Here is a 26,041-nt window from a genome sequence, read left to right as displayed (position 1 = left end):
CATTAAAGGCAGACTCACTTCCCAACTGAGGTGCCCCTAACGTAGTAATACTGGCAGAAGAAATACGGGACAACTGCAAAGGACTTAACAAAAGCTCTACAACACATCTCATTCATACGGAGCATATTTTGGGACGGAGAGAATACAGCGCAGAACGAGCATCAGAAGCACCCAATGCTATCACAAAAAATCAACTCCATGTCTCGTTAAATGTTTACTTGTATTAATATGCAAAATCCCCTTTTGTTTAAAAATAATCAGGAATCCGCTACCAGATGGAAAGAATTAAATCGTACACCAACTGTGAAACAGTTTCTATTGAAAGTCGCAGAGTTTAACTGTTAATCTCCAAGGCTTGTGTACAAATAACTGCAGAAATAATTCTGCATTTTTCATGCATCTCCCACTCCAGACATAATTCTAGTATATCCTATACCCGATAGCCGTTTGCTGTCCGTGTTTTGGTAAACTGCTTAGTGAACTTGGGGTGGGCGGCTTCAAAGTGTTAACCAATAAGTAGGAATTTGTTTCTTTTCCAAACATAACTTTCCGAGTTCTGTAACAATATATTCTACTTTTTGCACTGAGGAAATACTCAATGTTCTTTTGCATTACTACTCTATGTACAACCTCTCATTTAAGGGAAAAAAGTTACTTTGACTAGAGACAATGCCATACTTTTCCAAGCCATTTTTGGGCCAGACAGTAGGTTATTCTAACAAGCCTCTCTGGATTACCTTTTCCTGTGAATCTTCACAGAAAGGCGAGGGTGGGACTAGCCTGTAAATCTGTCCACCAGCCACTCCTAGCTGAAGTGGTTTGCTCTGGTTATCAGGTTTTCAGACTCTGCCTCGGTGAACATTAACTCAGAGGGGTTTCCAATCCTTTTTAACCTTCACTATAGCATAGATGAAACTGCTGTGGGCTGCGCTCAGGCTCATAATTTCTTTTACTGTGTTCACAAAAACATCTGCTGAACCCTGTTTACAAATGTAAAGTGCAGCCATCCCAAGGTCAAGTGCTTTAAAATTAAGTGAGTGCAACGTAGAGGGCACCATTGGAAAGGACAACATCCCGACCACCCAGGAACTTCCTTTTCCTTCTCCCTTATCTGAATGTTAAGCCACATCTCATGTAGGTAATTTGGGTAGGATCCCCTTCCTTTGAACTAGCTGCTAGAGGCAGAGGAGTGATGGGATTAGCTAAATGTTTTAGTGGTTTGAAGTGGTTTAAGAGTCATTACCAGCTCTCTCACAAACACCACATTACTGAAGTACAAACTTTGAACTTCCAGATCCATTTTCATATGCCGGAAATGGTAGTACAAACTTTTCTCTGATTGCCATAAAGCACTTGACTGCTCTAAGCTTTGTGTGTGTTCCTTTCTATACTTCCAGGGACAAACTCCTCCCTGAAAATCAAAGTATTTTGACTGTCTTCAGATGCCACTAAGTTACATTTCTCTATTTTTTTCAGTAAAAAAAATATTAAGAATGTAGCTAAAAGCACTTTTATAAAAGGCAATAAGAACAATGTTTATGCAAAACATGCATGTGTTTACTCAAATTATAAAATCAAAATTTTCCTTGTACCGTTTCTGCCATTTCTATCATATCTTAGATGAGTTTCTCTTTCCATACTTTCTCTATAGTCATGTTCATCAGTGTTCATCACTTTCAGATGACTGCAATATTCAGATAACAGTAAATTACAAGACAATCAAATACAAAAGAATATAAAGAAATTTAAAGAAACCATGCTTAATATTTCTTATATCAGCTAATTATACAACTTTTATAACAATCTGCCATAAAAATAAAAAATAAGCAAGTTCAACATTCTCAGTCTTCATTTTCTTTTATTTCGCAATTTCACAATCATAATAGGCATAAAATGCTTTCGTATGATTTATTACAAAAATAATTTGAATTGCAGAAGAATCCTCTCACCTTAAATTACAGAACAAAAATACTGTGTAAGTCTTAGCAGCCTATTCCTTACAAATGGTCATAACTAACTCTGAGAGCTCAAGCAAATACACAAATTGGACCTGTTTTGATTTGAGCTATGACCCGTCAAGTAATGACTATCCTGAATCTTAAACCACAATTCTCCTAGAGCAAAAAGCGTGCTAGAATGAAAATGCTTCAAAATCTGGACACACCACAGCTTTCATATTTCACAACCTGAACTGCCATACCAAGACAGTAATGCTTATGCGGAGCTCAGAAATTAAACAGGGATTTTCTTAGCAAGAGCTACTGCTTCTCTGCGCTGCCAGCCCACTTCAATTCATCACACAGCCAGTCCCATCGACTGCACCAAGACTAGTCATGTTGAGGCAGGGAAACAGGAACTTATCCTAACACTTTTCTAACTGGAATTCAGTCATATACAAGTTTCTTAAAATCGCAGCTTAATTGCTACAGCTTCCCTCCTTCGTGCAGACTTGTGGAAGTTGCCCATTCAAGGAATGGTGTCACTGTGCCAGGACTATCCGGATGCACTGATGAATGAATGACCTTCACCATCAAGCGGCCAGCCTAAGCGTGATTCCCAATCATGTAAGTTTTTTAAAGCCAGAACTTTGCTCGCACAGTGGGTTTCAGTGGAGGAGCTGCAGACTTCCAGGGTTTTGGCAGGATGCAACAGCACTGAACACAATTATACTCTTGGTTACGGTTCTGACAAAACTAAGCAAAACGTACCTTTCTGCTAGGGAGCACAGCCAGAGAATAATTTGTGATTCTGCACAGTTTAATGATGTAGGCTTGGGAGCTACTAGAATACAAAAATCAGATGTCTCTGTTTATACTTGCAGTATTTTGAATTAAGCTGCTCACACATTAGAGCACACAAAATGTACTCAGTGTAGCAGGAGAGACAAAATGTCATTATAATGTTGCTTCTCTGTGCAGCTGGGTCGTGTTAAACAGTTAAAACAACATGCCCGAGTTTTTCATATTTTGTCTTATAGATGTGAATCTCTGCACAGTTACCTAATGAGGCAATTTAGTCAAATGGATTCAGGAAAGTTTCATATGTCTCTTAAAGAATTACGGCTCCACTTTCATGCTTGTATATGTTGGAACACAACTAAAAACATAATAATTAATTAAATCTTCCCACTGTGACCTTGGATTTCTGCTATTCAAGTGTTAATAATCACAATTATTTTTACAACTGTCTCACAGACAGTAAAATTTTTCTTTTCTTATGTGATTAAAAATTGCATCATCAGCATTTATTGTACCTCGTCACCTAATCCTCACGAGGACTTCCCGCTAAAGGAGATGGCCGCATCCTCTCAGAGAACTGAGCTAAAATAATATTAATGAGGTCATTCTTTTAGACAGCAGGAACAAAGAGTGCCTTCAACAGTCTATAATCTTTCCTTGCAAGAGAGAAAATAAGAACAGCTGGTATTTACATTACTGGTAACAACAGACATGGAGAAGGTTAACATCCTCAACAACTTTTTTGCCTCAGCCTTCACTGCTAGTCAGGCTTTACCACATCTCTTGAATTCCTGAACTTCTAAGCAGGGGCTGGGGGGGCAAGGTCCTTCCCACTGTAAGTGAAGAGCAGGTTCGAGACCACCTGATGACACTGAACAAGTAGAAGTCTATGCCATACATCCCAGGGTCCTGAAGGAACTGGCTGATGGAGTTGCCAAGCCCCTCTCCTTCGTATCTGAAAAGTCCTGGCAGTCAGGCCATGTGGTGACTGGAAAAAGGGAAATGTTACTCCCATTTTTAGAAAGGGTAGAAAGGAAGACCCAGGGAACTACAGACCGGTGAGCCTCTGTGCCTAGAAAGATCAGGGAACAGATCCTCCTGGAAGCAATGTCAAGGCACATGCAGGACAAGGAGGTGATCTGAGACAGCCAGCATGGCTCCACCAAGGGCAGGTCGTGCCTGACCAGTCTGGTGACGAGCGGTGTCCCTTAGGGGTCTGTCCTGGGACTCGTGCTGTGTCATTTTATCAATGACAGAGACAGTGGGATCGAGTGCACCCTCAGCAAGTTTGCAGATGACTCCAAGCTGAGTGGTGCAGTTGATACAGCAGAAGGAAGGGATGACATCCAAAGGGACCTGAACAAGCTTGAGAATTGGGCCCATGTGAACCTGATGAGGTTCAACAAGTCTAAATGGAGGGTGCTGCACCTGGGCTGGGGCAATCCCAGACATGAGCACAGACTGGGAGAAGAACTCACTGACAGCAGCCCTGCAGAGAAGGATTTGGGGGGTCTGGTAGATGAAAGGCTCAAAGTGAGCCAGCAGTGTGTGCTTGCAGCCCAGAAGGCCAACTGCGGCCTGGGCTGCATCACCAGAGGAGTGGCCAGCAGGGGAGGGAGGTGACTGTCCCCCTCTGCTCTGCCCTTGTGAGACCCCACCTGGAGTGCTGTGTCCAGGTCTGGGGCCCCCAGCACAAGAAGGATGTGGGGCTGCTAGAGCGGGTCCAGAGGACGGCCACAAAGATGATCAGAGAGCTGTAGGACCTCTCCTATGAAGAGAGGCTGAGAGGGCTGGAGTTGTTCAGCCTGGAGAAGAGAAAGCTCTGAGAAGGCCTTATAATGGCCTTTCGGTACTTAAAGTGGGCTTATAAAAAAGATGGAGAATGACATTTTACTCAGGCAGACAATGACAGGACAAGGGGGATGGTTTTAAACTAAAAGAGGGGAGACTTAGATTAGAGGTTAGAAGGAAAATTTTCACCCAGAGTGCAGTGAGGCACTGGCACAGGCTGCCCAGAGAAGCTGTGGATGCCCCATCCCTGGAAGTGTTCAAAGCCAGGCTGGATGGGGCTTTCAGCAATTTGACCTAGAGAGTGGCATCCCATCCCATGGCAGGGGGTTGGAATTTGGTGATCTTTAAGGTCCCTTCCAACCCAAGCCATTCTATGAGTCTATTACATAATTCAACTTCAGGAGTCTTTCCATAACAGGGTTTTAGCTACCAACGCCTAGACCTTCACCATGAATTCAATATGGTGATCAAATGATCCAACAAATTCAGAACAGCAATGCAAATTTCTATTTTTAATATCTAAGAAATTCACAGTTGAACTAAAGTTGTGCAGTGTGGCAATCATATTGAAAGATTCTTTCTCTCTGAGAGAAAAGTATTTTCTTAGGAAAACATTTAATTAAAAATACATGTTTGCTGCAAATGCTAGACATTTTGACTAGGGAATGAGCTCTAATTTTCTCATGGTGCTAAACCACAGAAGGAAGCAGTTAGCACTGATATTTGGAATGTCACCTAATAGCGATAAAACAAATCCGAAACATTTGGATGAAATTGGTGGGAAAACATATGGCTCCGTTCTGTAACTAGATATTAACATTCGACCTTTGGGGAAATGCAAGGAGATAACTGCCACCACATCCTCATTGTGAGCGAGGGACTGCAGAATCAGCATATGTTTCTACATAAGCAGTGTATAAAATGTTTATTCTGAGCACAAAACTTCAAGGTCAGTCCAAAATTCTGTAGTCATTGGAACAGGTCCCATAACTTCTGCAGTCTGCAAATCGTGATCCTATTGGATATAAGATAACTAATCTTCACCGTTTAATGCCTTTATTGAATGTAGATCCGCTCTTTCTAAATGATACAGCATGCTCTGGCATGTCCCAGTCTTCCAAATCTCCAATGGGAGTGCTGGGGTAGCACATAGAAAAAAACCCACACAACACCAACTATAAGATATAACTCCAATCATATCTGACCAAGTTTGTTTTTTTTTTGCAGGCTGAAAAGGCTTCTGCTGAAAATATACCTAAGTTGGCCATTCTTCCCACACAGTTACTAAGCTCGCACCAGTTAATCCCATATTTCTAATTTCCTGAGAGTCTTGGCCTATTTGTAGCCCCTACAAAAGCTGGTAGAAATCCTAGTTCCAGCGAAATCAGGGAGACTTGATTTCTGACAGAAATCAGTCATTGACTGTAACAGTGAGATTCAGTGCACCTGAATTCCAGGTGCCTATAACGTGGGTATTGATGGGCATTAGCTGTATGTGTTTCCCTCAAGCCAACAGAACAGCCAGTAGAGTCTAAATAGGATTTCATCTCATCCTAAATCCTTATTTACATCTGATTACTTAAACATTGTGTTGGACACCACTGACCTGCATTTGAGCCACCACTACTGCAGATGTCTAAGCTCCTGTGTTCACATGCATATCTCTGTATGGTAGACAAGTGAAGTTAGGGTGAGCTGAATCCTATCTCTGGATTTCGTTCATTTACAACCTTACTACTGCCGAGTCACACTGGCAGCTATCTGCTGTTCTACGCCATAAATGAGCTTAATTTAAGAAAAAAATATGTCTTTAATAGGAATTTACCCTAAGGCACTTATGGCAACCGGTGAAAAGATGCGTTGACAGGAACAGATGAGAATCACAGAATGGTTTGGGTTGGAAGGGACCTTAAAGCTCACCTAGTTCCAACCCCCCTGCCATGGGCAGGGACACCTCCCACCAGACCAGGCTGCCCAAAGCTCCATCCAGCCTCTAGGTGAAGAATTTCTTCCTTATAGCTAATCCAAATCTACCCTATTTAGTTTAAAATTATTTCTCCTTGTCCTATCACTACACTCCCTGACAAAGTGTCCCTCCCCAGGTTCCCTGTAGGCCCTCTTTAGTTACTGGAAGGCCTCTATATGGTTTCCCCAGGGCCTTCTTTTCTCCAGGCTGAACAACTCCAACTCCCTCAGCCTCTCTCCATAGGAGAGGTGCTCCACCCCTTGGATCATCCTCATGGCCCTCCTCTGGGCTTACTCCAACAGATCCACATCCTTCTTATGCTGGGGGCCCCAGAGCTGAACACAGCGCTCCAGGTGGGGATCTCAAGAGAGCAGAGCAGAGGGGGACAATCCCCTCCCTCACCCTGCTGGCCACGCTGCTTTTGATGCAGCCCAGGATACAGCTGGCTTTCTGGGCTACGAGTGCACACTGCTGCCTCATGTTGAGATTCTCGTCAACCACATCTCTCAGGTCCTTCTCCTCCGGGCTGCTCTCAATCCATTCTCCACCCAGCCTGTATTTGTGCTTGGGATTGCCCCGGCCCAGATGCAGGACCTTGCACTTGGCTGCATTGAACCTCACGAGGTTCGCACAGGCCCACCTCTCAAGCCTGTCCAGGTCCCTCTGGATGGCATCCCTGCCCTCCCGTGTGTCAACTGCACCACGCAGCTTGGTGTCATCGGCAAACTTGCTGAGGGTGCATTCAATAACACTGTCCATGTCACCGACAAAGGTATTAAACAGTGCCAGTCCCGATAACGACCCCCGAGGAACACCTCATCGCTGATCATTGAGCCGTTGACTGCAACTCTTTCAGTACAGCCATCCAGCCAATTCCTTACCCACCAAGTGGTTCATCCATCAAATCCACATCTCGCCAATTTAGAGACAAGGGTGTTGTGCAGGACATCAAAAGCTCTGCACAAGTCCACTTCAGTCACTCTTCCCTTATCCACCAACGCCGTAACCCCATTGTGGAAGGCCACCAGATCTGTCAGGCATGATTTTCCGTTAGTGAAGCCGTATTGGCTGTCACCTATCATCTCCTTATTTTTCATGTGCCCTAGCTGTACTAAAAATCTATTTAAAAGGAATTCTAGTGAACCTAGAAATATTTACTGATTTTGACTTGGCACTGGAGACACAAAGTTGCCTCTTACAGACTTGTGAAACTCATCTTTGCACTGGTCTTCCTCCTTTAGCTGGCAGTTTTGCCTTCCAAAATTTGTATAAAGAAGACAGTACATGTATTTGCAGGAGTTGAGGTCTGGGGTCTTTTCCTCTGAAAAACTGCCACTGACAATACCCACCATCCCAATATCTAGCCCAGTCGTAGTCACCTCAACTGGAATTCCCTAAAAGGTCGTGGTCAGGTCTTTATGTAATTTAATAATCAGCCTCTAATATACATCATTAAGCTCTTATTAATAAGCTTCACACTACAGTAAAGCATTAGCCACAACTGATGTCACAGAATGAGCACCAAATCGATTCTGAGCTAAATCTTGAATAAAAAACTGCTGCAGGCTGAGAGCACTAACAGGGACTGACACCGAAGGACTTGTTCTCTCAAGAGAACAAGTTAAAGCACCGCACATCTGCACTGTGGAGTTCAGCTACACTTTGCATGTAAAACAAAGAAATCACCCATCCAAGTCACTACAAAAATGTTTTAATATTTGACTACAAAAACCCTGTAATTTTACTAAATATAACATAAAACAAGAATGAGGGTTAGAGACTAAGTAGCTTTTCCAGTGTTTACTGTTTGCTCTGCCCCTTCACACCACCTGAGAAGCACAATGGGAACAGAGATTGCTTTCTGTCTGGAGGAAACTGTTAGCAGGCAGAAACATGCCACAGGTGACTTGTATCCCTCCCTCTTACTCCACTCCCAGACTATCAGCACGTCAGGACAGAGGCAGAAAAGTTGCTGTCCTCCATCCCCTGATCTGTTGGTAACAAGGAACGAGCAGAGAATCATGCTGCCAAAATCAGCTCTCTACAACCTAACCTCTCAGATGGTTCTCTTTAATGCTGAACATTAGTTCAATGCATCCAAGAGAATCTGGATGAATTTTACTGAGGTATGCTTTTTTTTTTTTTTAAGTAAGGCAGAAGATCACAGGAACTTGTGGAAGACAAAAATGCTTCTCAGACACAGGGTTTCATTTGTAGTTCCATTCAAAACCTCCATAAGTGCCGTCATTCATTACCTATACAGTGAATTTTGATGTCAGTCATCTCAGTTAGGACTTTTTCTATCAAAAAAATGAGACTCAAAATAAAACTTTTTTTTTTTCCCTAGATGTATAATTAAACAGAGAGAGGAGAGGAAGTGAAGAAACAACTAAGGGATTGCATTCTCTGAAGCACGTCCCCATGCCTCGTATTAATGGTTTAGTTTCCCAGTGGTGTATTTGTATGGATATGTAAGGACATATCCATACACATATATCCATATATACATGTATATCCATACGCATAGAGGCAGAGAGAGATTGATATATATCTCAATCATCAACAATTTTATTTTTCAAAAGCTGACCACTGAACTCCAGTGGGGAATGCCCAAAAAGTAAGTTTCAGGTTTAGGCTTTATAATCCTAATGTTATTGAATTATTACCCCTTAAAGCTAGGCAGGCATCCATTTCTTATGAACAGAGAAACCAAGATATAGGATGCAGTTAAGTAGCTTACAGCCACAGTCTGTGGCAACACTCACAGCAGAGCTTTGTTCTTGGGATTTACAGTCTTGTGACTCTTACATGGTTGCTTCCTTCCATTTTGTCGCAAGATAAACATACGTCAGTCAACCACATGCTGACAGACCAAAAATAAGCTAGTAAAAACACTAAATAAAATTGGATATTAGAACCTTGAAAAGACAGTCCTTCAAAAAGAGATTCAGAAAAAAAATGTAGAGTAGCACTGTGATGTAGTCAAAGAGCGATGGAACAGAAAGGGGCTTAGCATCAGCTTACATGTTTACAACATCCTCACCTGCTTCTCCCTCAAGTAGGGACCGAACTTCTCCCCTTACACCAGTGGAAAGGTCCAGCGAGGATGCAAAGTACTGCTTCTGGCAAAGCTCCCTGAGAAACAGAGCTCCAGTAGTGTCTCTCCTGCTTCCCCAACCCACAAAATAAGCTTATTTCTAAGAAAAAGCAACTCCTAAGAGATTATTTAAAAACATACCCAAATAGAATAGACTGAGCAGATAACCAATGCTTTTATGAATCCAAGAGCTAACCAGTGGGATTAGCTGGAACCCAACTTGAATAAAACACAGCATTGTTTTGAGACCTGATACTTTTCAAGACACCAGGTCAAAGTGAATCAGAGTGGAGAGGAAAGATGAGATGTGAATGCAAAAAAAGAGGTCAGATGTCCTTAGGACTACAGGAGGAAGGGAGTAAGAATCTGCAATGTGTAAAACTGGAACAGCTCACTTTCTAGTGGTACAGAATGTTCCTTGTTTTTTGGAGGTGAATCATGACAAAATAGGCCTGCAACAGGTCAGCAGCTCCCAAAAATTAACAATCTGTTATTTTGGAAACGTTTTGGTGCTTAACAGAAAAGGCCCCAGACCTCCAGGTCATACACATCTCAACCCAGAAAAACATGAAAAGTGTAATTATTTGTATTAATGCAAACTGAGGAACAGTTTGTGATTTCTGAATTATTGCAACAAACTATGAATGATGTATGAAAATTAAAATTCCCTGTCTGATTCACAGAGAAAAAAGACACTGTTGCATTCAGTGTGTGGAGGCAGAGATGCACAATTGCTAGCTCAGGGAGACGGCCAGGAAAGTTTACCACGCCCAGCAGGCCCTCAAAGATTACCAAACAAGCACTCCAGGAAACTCGAGTATGCTCTGAAGTTGTTTAAGTTTCCTTACTGTTTTCAATGCACAATCCCTTAGGCTAAACTCCCTATGCAGTCAGCTAGCTGGAGCCTGTACAAAGAAATTCTGCTTCATACGAAATACCTAAGTAGGGGAAAAAAATCTTTAAAGGGTTTTCTAGATATTTCAAGGGGAAACATGAAATAGCCCTCACTTTCCCTTCAACTCCTAGTGCATCCTGAAAGTTTTTCTTATGAGATATGCTTTGCTAGAAGCCAGAGGCAAGCATAGCCTCTGATCCTGTACTGACCTGTGTGTCTTAGGTTTGATCCTGCCCGATGCTGAGCACTCTGACTCTGGTCTGTGCACTCAACTTCCATCAGCTGAGTATGCTCAGGGAAAACAACACTGAGGCTGTTCAAGGGCTGAAAACTACATGTGGCTTTACTACATGTTCCTAGACTAGTTCTGGTGTGCTCCACCCAGGACGCTCTGAGGTTGCCAGAAAACAATAAATTGATACGGCCACGTGAATTTGAACTGAAGTCTGACATGCTGTTTCCCAGTAATAAAATTTCCACTTTTACTCAAAATATTTTTATTTATAAGCATTGTATACTGCCTATTAATAGCTGTGCATTGCTAGTAAGTATAGCCATCTATCCCGACATTTACGATTACAGAAAACCAGCAGTAACAGTCTGTAAAGTTACTTCAGCCTTTTTGCCTTAAATCTTCCTCTTGGCAATGGCTGAGCTTTGAAACTGTGCTTTGGATTGGGAGCAGGCTTATTTATGGTCATTTAATACAAGAAAGTTGGAAAATATTGCTCAATGAGAGATCTGGAGAGGCTTGCTACTTTAGCTCTTGATGCATTTGTAACTTTCTTGACTGTTTTCTAAGTACGTGCAACCTGGTGAAGTAATTGGTTTGCTTCTTGTACGTTAATCATTAGCGTTAAGATAAGATGCTCACACTAAATCATGAAATCGGCTCCCCACAAGCTAAAGACAGGTGACCTGACTTTATATTATACTCTTGAGCACAAGCATATCTTTACACATGAGCAGAATTAATGAGGACTGTTATCTGGATTAGGGGATCTGATAAACATCCTTTCTTTAATTCCCTGAGCAACCTGACCTAACTTTGAAGCCAACTCTGCTGTGAGCTGGGGGCTGCAGGGTGATTACATGACCTCCAGAGGTTCCTCCCACTGTAAATTTTTCTATTTGATTTACTACCTCTCCCTCCATGGGACTGGGAAGTCCTGTTTGCCAGTTCTGTGGTAATGATGGAAAAACAGAAAACATTCCCCTGCTTCAGTTCACAGGCTTATTATTAATTAAACTCCGCTAGTGAAAGCAGATTTACCCTAAAATGCTGGGCCATAGATTGGGGCATCTAAGATACAAGTGTCCCAATGTACTCTACGCCACAAAAGGGAAAAATAAATAAATAAATAAAAGAAAACAAAAAAAAATGGTAGAGTAACATCCTACAACAACATCCTACCCTGAAGCAGCTACACTGACCAGAGGATGTCCGATAGATTCAGCAACCCTCAAGAGTTTGCAGGACCTAGCCAAGAAGAAAATACATTTGGCTTTTAGAAACAGATAATGCTATTAAGCCAGTTAAGTTTCTAAACTATTCAGAAGAAAGATAGGAAAGAAAATTCCTAACAGAAGAAGTGGGGAGGGGTCAGTAATTTAAGAAACGATGCTAAATTTCAAAACACAGGAGTTCTTTTTAGTGAGTAAGGACACTAACATTTTTGTATAAGTACCCTTCATTCCTACCACCCATTAATAACAAAGTTTCTCTCTCCTTTACCAGTCACAGTTTTAAGTAAAATAAATCAGGAGCCCCCCAAACTTCAAAGGGCACGTACTTCAAAGGGCAGGTCTGCTTTTTCTTTTTCCTCCTTCTCTTCATATCTCTTAAGCAGCCACACTTTAACTCACATTTATCCTTGACACCTTTATCACCCAAAGCCTTCACTAACTGTTCAGTGAGGAAATCATTACTGAGCCCAAACACCTACAGAACAATGAAGTGCAATAATTTCCTCAATTTCAACGTAACATTTTAGGAAATCAACCCTGTAACCAAACTTAAATTCCAGTTGACACTCCTAGATCTGCAGTCATTCCAACAGTGTGGGATTATTTTTTTTTTAATTTTAACAATATTTTAAGCGATATTTGAATGGGCCTAAAGGGCAGCCATAAAGGGTTCATGCACATATATGATTTAGGTTTAATCACCAGAGCTTTCTATTTCAACCAAAGAAAAAAAATGGTGGTAACTATAATTCATATCTGCAATAGCTAACACTTGTCCATGAAGAACATTTGGAATTCAGGAGTACACTCTGTGCTTAAGGCAGTGAAATGCTCAGAGCCCTAAATGCAGAGAACTATTTAAGCAATCGCTGTGCAGAACCTAGACTGCACCTAAAGAGTGCACTGTAGGAGTCTTAAACTAACTTAAATCAATAGTAAATCCACTGACTGAACACACGCACAAAAAAAACCTCAAGTACTAATAAAACCCATAAATCTATGATACATTTAACAAGTTCTTTGTTTGACTTGGATCTCACTGTACCCACTGTCTGTAAGAGAATGAGGCCTTAGATAAATCAAGGGTATCAGAAGGAGACTACACAGGGACTGTAGTTTATCCCAGTGAATATCTACTATTTAGTTCATTTTTAACTTCTCTATCTAAGTGTATAAAGGAAAAAGAGAATAACTTCAGAAGAGCCCTCACAATCTTTTCTTTGTTTCTTTTATAGCTCTTTCCTGTCCTATTTTTGTCAACGTTAGGCTCTGAGCTAGCAAACGTATACAAACACATTTTGTTATTCAGACCACTACTCCTACTGAATTAAGCAACACTTTTCATGTGAAAAGTGTGTTCTGTGCACAGGGGTTTGCACGATTTGAGCCATGCATTTCCAACGCTTCTGATTAATTCCCTTCTTACACTGCTCCTAAGAAAACGTGCATACTAGCAACAGACAGAAAAAATAAGTCATTGCCTATAAAAAAAAAGTTTAGAACTGAATAAAACTTCAAGAGTTTGATATGACCTGCTTAAAGGATATTCCAGATGCTTTCAGTGTTCATCAGCTGTTGCTGTAATAGGTACTTAAAATATTTTGTGTTAAGAATGAGGAATTATTTAGCAGTTTCCACTCAGGTTATGAATAAACAACACTTATGTTCACCAAAAAAAAAAAAAGGCAAATTCAGGAAACAAAGGCCTATGATAAGTATCTAATTCCGTTCTCAAAGAACAAAAAAACCCCATGAGGTTGGCCACAGCAGGCGAGCCCAAATGTCTGTTCAGCCCCATATTCCATCTCTGACAACAGCCAGCTCCAGACGTGTAGGAAAAGCTGAAGGACAGACAATGCCATTTCACAGAACCACAGCATAATTTGGAAGGGCTGTGACTTCTGGAGGTCATCCAGTCCAGTCCCCCACTAAAGCAGGGCTTCCCCTTCTGACTGCTGCCAAGGTTTCCACCAGCTCAACCAGTCCTTGGTTCACGAATTTCCTGAGCTAGAAGCAATGCCTTTGCACTTTCTTCATTATCTACTAGCAGATAGTCCAAGAAAACCCTAATTTACCACCTCAGAAATTCCTTACCTCTATTCCTGTTGATGTATGTGTTCATGGACTTCAGTTTCAACCCTTCCTCACTCCTCCACAGCTCTACTACTGAGGCTCTGTACAACAGAGGGTACACCCCATCATAAAGCCCAAAACCTCAATCACAAATCCAAAGCGGACAATTCAATTCTCCAGAGAGAAATGAGGGAAATTACACAAGACTGTGTTGCTCAGCTGCCTGCTGCCTTTGTTATTTGCCTCCAATTCCGGTGTTCATATATCCCAGTAGAGAAAAGCTATTTTTTCAAACCAAACTAAAATCAGTGCATTCAAAAGCCAAAACCCATTGCCACAGGCCCCTGGGTGGCAGCACCATCAGTGTACATAGCCCATTTCAGAAGCACCCATGTCACAGCAGTACCAGCTGCACCCTCACTTTCTCATGTCAAAATAAAAACTAGCTATTTGTCCTCACCATCAGGTCTGTCCAAGCATAAGTTTAATCCCACCAATATCTGTGGGAGTCCAACCCCTGACTTCTGGAGGTGAGACAGTTTCAGAAAGCTTATCCCGTACAGCTTTCCAATAAAAAGTGCAACTATTACTGTTTTTCAGGTGGGGAAACTGAGGAAAGGGGATGAGCCAGTGGGTGAGCGTGATGCAGCTGTCCCAACTCCTGCTCTACCTGCAAGATCACACAGCCTTGCTACATACAGCACAACGTGCCGGTCACCCTGTGGGCTTCACAGAATCACAGAATCATCTAGGCTGGAAGAGACCTCCAAGATCACCTAGTCCAACCTCTGACCTAACACTAACAAGTCCTTCACTAAACCATATCACTAAGGGCTACATCTAAACGTCTTTTAAAGACCTCCAGGGATGGTGACTCAACCACTTCCCTGGGCAGTCCATTCCAATGCCTAACAACCCTTTCAGTAAAGAAGTTCTTCCTAATATCCAACCTAAACCTCCCCTGGCGCAACTTTAGCTCATTCCCCCTCCGTGCAGTCGCTCTCAGTCACATGAAGCTTAAATCATACTTCACACCATGCCGTGCAGGAATCTCTGCATTGCCTGCTCCCCGTACAGTACAACTGATAAGGAGACAGAAATGGTGGACGCGTTGGGTCGTGCTCCTGCCTCTCCCTTTCTGTTAGCCACAGATCTAGCCGTGGGGCACCCAGGAGACCTGCTGTGAGCACTGCTCACCCTGCCAAGCCCGGGGCAGGGTGCATGGGTGTGCCCCCAGCAGGTGCTGGCGCTCGGGCCGCCCATGGCAGCGGTGTGGGGCTGCGGGACGGTGTGCCAGCACAGCTCCCCACCCCTTGGTCTGCGCACAGCGAACGCGCCGTACGCCCCAGCGTACTCAATCTGGCTCTAATTAGCTCCGGCAGCCTTATGTTTGCAATAAAAGCGAGCGCTTTGTTCGGGGCGTGTGCCTGGGGACCAGGGACCAGAGAGCGGTACGCGCCGTCCGGCCCGTTTTGGGGTGCAGCGAGCCCCTGGAGCGCAGCCACCGCCCTCCCACGGGGCCCACGGGGCTCTCGCTCGGGAGGGCTTCGGGCCACCAAGCGCTTCCCCTCCCAGGGTCGCCTCCTCGGCTTACTTACACCGGGGTCGGCCGGCAGGGAAACTCGTTCCAGGCGCACTTGTACTGGGCCTGGACGTAGCTCTCCGTCCCGTCCAGCACCGAGCAGCTCACGTTCCTGTTCACTATGTAGGCGCACCAGTTCCTGGGGGGGGGAGAGACAAGCGGCATCAGCCCGGGGCGGAGGCGACGAGGGGGGCCCATCCCGCACGCCCCGTCCCGGCTCGCCCCGGCTCGCCTCGCCTCGCCCCCGGGGGCTCCGCGGTACTCACTTGCTGCGGGAGCCCGGCCGGGAGTACCGCAGGTGCGGGGTGGCGTGGCTGAGCCCGGCGCCCAGGGCGAGCAGCAGCGGCAGCGCCCAGCCCGAGGGCGCCGCGGGGCAGGGGCTCAGCAGCTCCATGGGCCGGCCGCTGCCTCTCCGCCGGCTCCCTCCGGCCGTCTGTCCGGCCGGCCGTCCCTCCGCCCGCCCGCCCGCAGCTCCCTCACTGACGCAAATCCCCCCCTTCTCCACCCCGTTGCCGCCCCTCCGCGGTGGCTCCGCGCCCCTCCGGCCCCGCCGCCGCTCCCCTCCACCCCCGCCGGGCCGTGGCCGGCCGGCCCCGCTCGCCCGCCGCCCCCCGGCGCTCCCCTCGCTCCCCCGGCCCGGGCGGAGCGGGGCGGCGCGGAGCCGAGGCGCGGGGGGCGGCCGCCGGCCCCACATGGCGCCCGGCCGCCATGAGCGGGGCCCCCGCCGCTGCCGCCGCCCGTTGCCCCCTTCCCCTCGGGCCGGCACCCCCTGAGATGGCGGCCCCTGAGGGGACGGGTCTGGGGCCGTGTGGTGGTCCCGTCCCGGGTGGCCTCGAGGGTTGGTGCCGTGCGCGGCCCAATGGCTCACCCACATTGTCCCCAGAGGGCCGCCTCTCCCTGTCCTGTGGTACCTGCCTACACCTGGAGCACCTTAGCAGAAATTTCTGCCCATTTTCCAGGTTTTGCCTCGAATAAACAGGAATGAGCCCCTGGTCTCATCCGACACTGCACCTTCTGCCCTGGCCAGTGCCAGCTGCTTCAGAAGATGTTGCAAGCGCAAGGAGCAAGCACAACAGTAGCTTCCCAAGAGGCCTTTTCTCCTCATGCGCCCAGTTTTAGTACACTCAGAATGCCATACGAGTCAGTAATGTCTAAATCCTTTTAAAAATGTGCTAAGCTCTTTGGTGTGAGGGGGAGCTTCCAACAGTGAGACGGTTGCTCCCCTGCATCCTGCATCAGGCATCACAACACTAGTGAGAAATTTTTCAAACTAACCCATACAGGTATAAAATATCAACATACATTTAAACACTAGTTCAGAAATTCTGCTTTTAGACAAGTGATGTGTTGTAGGCCATTAATCATGAGGTGAATCGTGCTGAGCAGAGAAAGCAATGGTTATTGAAATCCACTCGTGCTGTAGTCTCCTTCAGGCACCTGGACTGGGTTACCTGCCTGTGCCAGGCAGCCAGCGTTGGGTCCCACCACTCTCCAGACCACAGGGAGGCCCCTCTGTCCTCATCAGCTCCTGTTCTTCCGAAGTGCTTCCTTTTGATGGCCACAGGAACATTGTGCTGTGGTTTTAGAGGCAGAGCCTGCGCTGTGCTTGTGCAGCACGTGGGAGGCTCAGAGGCATCCTCTGGATGCAGAGGTGATGTGGGCATTGGTGTCCACCGTGGCTTGCACACTGCCACTACTTGTCCTGCCATGGGCCCTGCTTGTTCAGTGCTCCCTTCAGCAGTACCGGTAGCTTGATGGGCTTCTGCATCATCCCTCAGACATAACTGCTCATGGGACCGTGCAATTGGCAGCAGCGAGAAGCTGAAGTGTTAAAAAAAGACAACTGTTTCTTCTGCATTTTTGTTTATCCTCAAGCCAGACCCATGATCCAGGCTCCAGCAGGAGCAGGGGCTGTAGGAGTGTGTCAGGGCTGCACGAGGGGTACAGGGTAGGGGCTTGGGAGCAGAGCCCTGTGTTGAGGGGTAAAATCTTGAAAGCCACCAAGCCTGGACTCAGCACAACCAAATAAAGCTGCGAGGCTGGGGCAGCACAGGCTGCTCCTGCCAGAGGGAAAGAAGAGAAGGGAAGGAGGGAGCAGTGTTTGGGTGGAGAGCTGAGAGGTCAGGCAGCTACCATGAGGTCGACGAAAGATTTGGGAGAGATGACTGCTGCTGCTGAGCGTGATCCCAGCCCAGCCACGTGCTCCAAAGCCTCCCTTGGCCACAGCTGCCTCTCTGGCTTTCTAGGTCTCAGATAAAGCAGGCAGCAGGGCCGGGCCCTTTCTTCTGCTCTAGGCAATGGCCTACTTTCAGCTGTAGACCTGGTTGTCTGCCCAGACTTGCCCAAACAGGCAGGTTTCATCTGCTGGTCTTGCAGTCAACCTCATCCAACTACTTTGCTCACTCACCCTCCGAGTCTGACAGGAAAATAACTTTACACACAGAAGTCAAAATTATGCTTTCAAACTGCTTTTTAATAATTGTCTCACTGGGAACATACACTAAAGATTTCTGCCCACAACCCCCAAGAAAAGCTTGTCCAACTACAGGTGCACAGTGATGCTTCACTGGTGATAAGCAGAAATGGAAAAATCAAAGGTTATTGCGGTCATTTCAGAGCATCCTGTTTCACCTGAAAAAAATGGAATCTTCCTAACAGCTCTGCAGCTCCTTTGGAGAGAGTAACACCTCACTGTCTAAGAAACTACGCCTCAGGCAAAGGTTAAGTAATTTACTGTGCCACTGTTTGCATTTGCAATAGCATGACATTCAGGCATCATGATTTGTGCCGGCAGAAATTATTTGGAGTTTCTCCAGCCTGAAGAAAGCAAGACTACAATTCAGTCCCTAAAAAGTACAATTGAAGGCCCTTTCTTCCTTTTTCCCCTCCTCATCCAGTCAAGGAGCTCTTGAAGTTGGTCCTTTTCCAAAAGTGATGAGCAACATGGAAGAGCTGTATGTCGTCCCACAAAGGGAAAGTCATTAAATAATGAAAGACTGAGGTCATGCCCATCTTGAGAATGACTGCACAGGACAAAAAAATAACAGGCCTATTTAAACAAAATGAGCAGGAAACAACATCATGTTGCCATACACAAAGCACGGAGCTTATGTCTTGGTGAAGGAAGACAAAGCAGGTGTGACTTGATTTGCCATGAGGGCACCCTTCTGACCTGCAAACTGAAGACTTGCCTGTTTACAGGATCGATGTAATCAAGGATCAATGTAATCAGGATCAATGTAATATGGGACATGATTAGAATGGAGAGTCGCTGTAGCCTTCTGCTTATCTCTTGGATGTGGCAGGTAATGAGCCAGGAGTTGCCTGTAACTGCAGGACCCTGTCCTTGGAAAAATATTTGTTTACTCAGGTACCATGCATGAAAATCTCTTCTGTTTTCTGATATAGAGGAGTTGTCCCTTTGCTGTCTGGATCAGCTAGTTTGTAACTATTATGAAAGTGGACTTTGATAGTATTTACTGCATTTACTTTGCCATTACTTTAAAAGGACACGTGAGGCTTCTTCTGCTACAAAGCATGGTGTATCTTTGTTTCATTTCAAACAAACCACAACAATGAAAAACAAAATCCTGCAGGACCCTTCACTGCTCCTCCGTGACACCAGAGATCTGTGGGAACTTGGATGCAAATGCTATGGCAGAGAGTGAAGTTTTGTGTGTGGCTGTGTGGTGGCTCAGTAAGGCAGTGACAGCAGAGGATGACTTGTGCTGAGAAGTATTGAGCTGAATGGAAATGGATGAATTTGGGCAGATGTTTAGAATTTACTTCAACGCCTATGATATTCACACTGGGCCTATGATATCAGCTGATACAACAGCAACCAGAACACAAATTTGGCTTTGCCAGGAGAATTTTCAACTCAGGTGCACACTGAACATGTGCTTCAAGCTCTGCTCATGGCTGCATTTTTTCTATGGGTGTAACTAGCTTTATTTCAGGGTGTAAGTATTAAGGTTAATATTGCTTTCAAGGAGAGAGCAATGTTCACACTTTATTTTTCTGTGCTACATCCTCTCGTCTCTGAAATTCACAGAAATCCCAAGACAGATTTTTCTTACAGTACATGGAAAGCATCCTGAACCCCTCCCTCCAAAAGGAGCGTGTAATCTGCAAGTGCACCGAGAAGGGCTTTGGTGACTGGAGAGGTCATAGCACGAGTCCCTGGAACACAGAGATCACAGATGTGAGTCCATAAATCTCTTTAAATTATTTTAAAGTGGATCTTCCTTTACTGAGCTGCCTGGCTGTGTTTTCAGCACCAAGATCAACTGCGCTTTCATGCTTCATAACGGGATAATGATGAGAAAATAGCTAGGGCCATGTGCAAGGGCCTGCCAAAGAGAAGAGTGCATAGAGTGGGAGGGCAGAATAAATAGCAAAAACATTATCAGAGTATTTACTACAGAACACCAAAAGATAAATGTGTCTTTAATAGCATGCTGCATGGAGAGGCTGCCTGTTCTCCCTTTTGCTGCATATTCATCTTAACATCAATATTAACATTAACGATTATAATTGGAGTCTATTATTGGTGTCCTTCAACCTTTCCCAGGTCAGATAATGAGCTTGTTTTTCAATATATTTTTTTAAATGATTCCTCACTGCAAGATTTGGGTTTCAGTTTTGAAAATTCTAGCTGTAGGCACCTGGCTGAAATCAGCCAGACGCATATTTAGCTGTGAATGTTTAATGAAAATTAATGACCGAATGAAAAGTCGACAGATGTTAATGACAGATGCTAATAAAATTACTATCTGTAAAGAGGTAAACTTTATGAGCGTGCAGAGAATTCGCCAGCACGGTCCTGGCCAGTGCTCAGGGCACATCTTGGCCCAGCTGAATGCAGTACTTCCCTGTCTAGGCTCTGATGGTGTGGTGTTGTGTGGGCTCCATGGAGCAGGCCTGGGGTTGTTTCAGCAAATGGGTGGGCAACTTGGCTGCTACATCCCGTCTTCCTTTGTGTTATTTCCTTTTTGGAAAACAACAACGACAATAACAACAAACAAAACACACACACACACACAAACAAGCCCAAACATTTGTGCTAGGATAACTTCTTTAGACAGAAAAACAAATTAGTGTTTTACAAACAGCCCGAACTTTGCCCAGTTGTATCCACGTGTTTGTATTAAAAGTGACACTGTGTATTGTCAGAATTATGGTTTTGGCTAGAGAACAAACTAAACAACTGCTCTTCCCTGGGAACAGCTACCTGAGCACACCATTACAGTCTGCTGAAGGCGTCAGGCCCAGGACAGCAGCGATCAATATCCATTATCCTGCACCAAGAAGAGGGTTGGTGAATTGCAAGCCACAGGTATTTCACGCTTGAGAAATGTTGTATCTGCTTTGTACTGAATAGGTGTGATTGCTAAAGACAGGAGAAATAGTGATTAAAGTCTCCATTGCTTCCGTAGGAGATACTAAAATACTCTCCTGTATGACAGCGTGCGAGGACTGAACCCACTGTTACCATGGGGTTCCTGGCACAGCAAGGCTGGAGCCTATGTGGAGAGAAGACAACTGAGTATAAGAAAACAATCAGAAGGAAATATTTTAATGCTCCACAAGACCTCTCAGTGAAGAGCCCTGAGGCTGGCTGACACGTGCACAAAGGTGGAAGAAGCTAAAGGGCACTGGAAAGAAGATCAGAGGAGACTGGCATTTTTTGGCAGACGGCCTGGGGGTTGGAGAGTAGGGGAGGTATGGGGAAGAGATTTCTTTTCGTGTCTGCTTATCTTACGCTAATTGAAATTGGCAAGTGACTTCAGTGGAGAAGATGCACGGTGCTTTTTGGTTCTTTCCACAGCTGTGACCACTCTAACCTGCATGTGAAGTGGGGCAAAGTTGGTTCCTACAAAGCTACATCTGCTGACTGCACACGGACCCTCCAAAAAACCTGCTGACAACTAGCTGAAACGTACTTAAAGACCAAGTCCAAACCAGCATGCTTTTTTTTACCCTTGCTGTAAAGAGTTTCTTCCAGTCTTGCTTGTTATGAAATCAAGAATTGTCATATGTGGTTATAGACATACTTATTACTTTGGTTTGGATACCTCACCTCTGATGGTAGTGCAATATTTCAGTATAAAGAATAAGAATCTCTTCCTGAAAACAAGAGGCAGAAATTATTCACATAGATAAGACCTAAAATTGTAATTCATAACATCTTTCTTGCTTCCTTGGAGAAAAGAACTCCCAGCCTAATAATTATTTTCCAATTAAGAAGAAAAAAAAAAGAGTGCTATTTTTAAGGAGGCACTTTGTATGTTTTTTTAATTCCTTTTTTTTTTCTTTTTTATTTGAAATCATGATTAAATTTTAAATTTAACTTCTTTTCAAGTTGCACACTGTAAAGAAGATTTAGGGTTCTTAAAGAAAGTTTGTGTTTTAAAATGAGCAAACCAAACACGAAAATGCCAGGAATATTTTAAGTAAGACCTCATTAGGTAAAGACCATGACTGCAAATATTTGTCGCCTCTCTGCAGGCTCATCATGTTTTTAGAAGAGGATTTATATAGGCTAACTCATTTTTCTGCTTCAGCCATTTGGACACTCAGCAAATTTCTTCAGCTTCTTTAGTTTCTCCCTGTTTGCTCCCTCGTAAAACACACCGCTCGTTCTTTATCCTGTGAAATTTCACTGAGGTTATAGCAGCTCTTAGATGCAAGAAATAAATAAAGGCAAGAACAAAACCCCAACCCCTTTTTTCTTCTGCCTTCTCCGGTCTTATATTTTCACTGCATGCTGGCGGTATGTGGCGGTTCTTAATCTCAAAAGCTATGACGCAAAACATACGAGGACAGCTTCTGGTGAACAAAGCGAAATGACAGCTCCGGGCCCCCAGTGCCTGCCGCTGGTGGTACTGCTCACAAGAAACAAAACTATGGGGAGGAAGGGGGAGGAGAATCCCTTTTGGGAATCACTCTCATTATCCTTCCCCAAGGCAGAATTCTGCTGAATCACTCACCCTACTCAGTCCCTGAAGGTTCATTCTTATGGGATGATATTGGCAACCTCCTACGAACACAGGATGAGGCTGTCACGCTTTTATCTGCAAACAAACCTACTAAATGAGCACGACTCCCTCTACAGTAGTAAAGGTATCACAATCCAGTTCGTAAAAATGAACACATAGCTTCTACCCAAAGGAGTTTACAGTCAGATCAGACTCAGGCAGCAAATTTTATTCTGCCTGTTTTCCAACACACCTGTAAGCTCCAGTACTGTCTTGTGACAGATCATATCCTATTTTAACGTAATACGAAATGCAAAGAAAAGTATCTGATGATTTTTTGCATTTGCTTGTGATTTCCTCGTTATCCTTTGAGAATTTCAAAGGAAGTGGCAATTCAAAAAAAAAAAAAAAGAGAAGTTGAGAAAAAGGAAAGAAGAAGATGCAGTGAAATGTAGGTGGCTGCACAACAGTGTAACTGGGGATGAGGTGCAAAAAGGTATCAGAGGTAAGAAGGTGGGAAAGGAGGAGGTGGCGAGTACAGCAGTGTAAGGATGGGCAGGGTCTTGCTCTGTTCATAGCTCAAATGCCGTGAAACGTTATTCACACTTTTGCCTTACTGTATTGCACTTTCTTTCTAACATGAATTTCTGTTCATTTGGACTGAGAGGAAAGTGTCTGTCCTTCCTCAGCCCCCCTGCCTGCTGGGGAGCGGCGAGCTGCAAATGTTGCACTGGTGAATCCTAACTGCCTGCTGTACCAATGTGTGGTTGCAAAGACAAATGTATCAAGAAGCATATTAAACTGGGAAAAAAATGAAAGTTTGTATTTATTTTGCTCATAATTTCAAAAAAAAAAATCTGTGTTTGTTCTAGAGATTATTATAGAAATTAATCTTGAGAAATGTTTCTCATTGTGTCAAAATTATGTTTAATCGTGCGGTAATCAGACTGCAAGACCCATTTGTATTTAATTTCTCAAGGCTGCAATTAAATAAGCTGGTGATAGCAGTGCTCTGTTTTGATCAGTTAAGCACTCCAAATCAGCCACAGGCAACCTCCTTAAAGCAGCTAATTACTTCGCTCCCACCAATTTTGATGGGAGTTAAAAGCCTGCATCTCCATGAGAACTAGAGATTAACCACCCAAGATTTGTTTCAATCAAACCTCTGTCAGATAACATCACTGGATGCATTCATTTCGTCTGTGGGCGTTTCGTGCCTCACTGTCAACTCCTCCTGCAAAGGTAATTTATTTAAACAAAACCAAATATTCTTCTGTTCAGACATGCTAGGTTAAAACAGTGAGGGCAGTGGCTTGGTTGGCACATTGCACAGAGAACGGGGAAGTACAGAGGTGTAAAATGGTTATTTTATATCTTGATTATTTCTTTCCAGTTGTCAGAGGTGGGTAGGTAGGTTTAAACACCTGCCCCACAGCAAGCAGTAAGCCATGGAGGTAATTGCAAGTAGTGGAACGTGAGGAATACTGAAATATATATTTAAACTCTCTCATTTCTAACCACTGAAGTTTCCATTCTTAACCATAAATGTATCAACACTTTTTAGAACATCTCAGAGATTTCAGAAGTAGATACTTAAGATATTGAAGCAGATACTTAAGTGGTAAGTTTTCTGGGAGATGAGTCCAGCGTAGTTTTCAATTTCATTTTTCCCACTTGCGATCAAAACCTCCGGTGACATCAGTTCCTCTTGAGTCTCTCAGACACATCTTACACTGATGTCCCAATGACCATTCTTGATCAGCCGCTGACTCGCATTCATCTTTTACTGTTCAAAGGAAATCCCCTTTGCCAAAAGAGGGTGTATCTTTTATATAATTTTAGAAGAACAATGGTTACAGGAATGACGATTGATGGAAAATAAGTTAAAAATGATGAACGCTGCTGGTGTGCTTCCTGTGTGGTGGACTGAAAAACGATGGAGCAAATGACTGTAACACTTTCACTGCACAACAAGACTATATGCAGTGGTGGTGAAATGAACTCATGATTTTAGAATACTTGAAAGGACACAAGATATGAAGAATTTATGTATAGCAGTATGCGTTCAAGAATGAACTCGGTCATGGACTCAGTTCAGGGCATCTGGCATTATTTACAACATTCACTTCTACTTTTAAGAACGCAGAATTTCAGGCCCAAAGAGCGTTATATAAAATATTATTACTTTTTTCTTTTATGACAGTTAAAACTTAACCCAAGCATTAGGATGAACTCTGTCAGGGGTTGTTAATACTCTCTGTGCCTGTTGGTGTTAGGCTTTTCTGTCTATTCCCTTCAGCAATTTACAGAACAACACAATGGGGTCATTACTGCAGTAGGATAAGAAATAGTCAAGGAAGGAATCCTGTTGTTTTATATGTACCTGGCAGCAGTGCTGGAGGATCTGAACAAAATCAGAGCTCCACTGTCTTCAGTGTTTTACAGCCACAAGCTTTGTGCCAAGGCCTAGTCTCCTCAGAAAGTTTCGCCACTTCAGTTATAATAACAGTGTTAAAGCCAGAAAAAAATCTGTAGATACAGATGTGGTTAATGTGCATAAACCAGTGCAGCCTACTTCAGTTTGGGAAGTGGTTAAACTCTGTGCCAGATGAAATTCCCCGTATTCCAGTGTAACGGTGCCTCTGCTGAGGGCTGGGGTTGGGATGTAGCGGGAGGCAGTGGGAAGGAAGCAGAGGAGAACAGGCAGGGAGTTTTGGTTGTTTCTTTCACATTGTGTACCTGTTTCTGAAGGAAATTAAAAGTTTACTCATCATTGCCTTTTAAATGTGCATTGTCTATCCCTTTTCTCCTTTCAATTTTAAGCGTGGAGCTATAGGAGAGTCTCTGCTGTGAGATATTGCCTTACTTTATGCCAACCTACACATTCATTCTGAACTGTTTTCTGATGTTCCCAACAATAGAGCACTTCAAAGCAAACATTCAGTTAATAAATCGTACCAGCTCATTCCTATCGTTTCCCTGAAATCTGTCATTAACAACTAGTAATAAAGAAATAATGCAGCAGAGGCTGTAGCTATAGAGATATATTCAACCTATGCCAGGGGAGAATAAATCGTCTGAGGTACGTGAGGATATTTCCAAATCAGAGGGCAAAGAAGTCACTGCAAATTATTACAACGTAATTTTACCGCAAGTAGTGCACGACAGAAGATTATAGGGACAGTTCTCTTTCACATAAGAAGACATCTGTATCTAGAGCATGTCAAGTAAGCGAAATGTCTAGAAACATCAATGAAAATGTTTAATTAGTTTTAGATAACCTGCAAGAACCACTTCAGTGACTACATCCAGAGAGAGCCAAACATTCACTGCCTCTTGTGTGAGTTGTCCTGGTTTGCTCTGAAAAAGTGGGAATGCTCCCAAGACCTTGACTCTTTGAGAAGTCTGACTAGTTCAACGGACTTGATAAGATACAACAGTGAGATCCTGAT

General features: G+C 44.0%; 1 protein-coding gene across 1 annotated transcript in view; it reads right to left on the bottom strand.

Annotated features, from left to right (window-relative positions):
- The window catches only part of EMILIN2 (elastin microfibril interfacer 2), a 40,499-nt gene extending 24,405 nt beyond the window's left edge, over positions 1-16,094 (bottom strand). Inside the window, exons 1-2 of the mRNA XM_083821884.1 lie at positions 15,876-16,094; positions 15,626-15,748 (exon numbers count right to left, since the gene is read on the bottom strand). Coding sequence (XP_083678010.1) covers positions 15,626-15,748; positions 15,876-16,003 — 251 coding nt within the window. The 5' untranslated portion in view covers positions 16,004-16,094. The remainder of the gene's footprint in view (positions 1-15,625; positions 15,749-15,875) is intronic.
- Between the last annotated feature and the right edge of the window lie 9,947 nt (positions 16,095-26,041).

The sequence above is a fragment of the Anser anser genome, assembly GCF_964211835.1.
Source record: "Anser anser genome assembly, chromosome: 2".
NCBI classification, from domain to species: Eukaryota; Metazoa; Chordata; class Aves; order Anseriformes; family Anatidae; genus Anser; species Anser anser.
The sequence above is the reverse complement of the archived record's forward strand: the minus strand, read 5'-3'. Positions and strand labels throughout refer to the sequence as shown.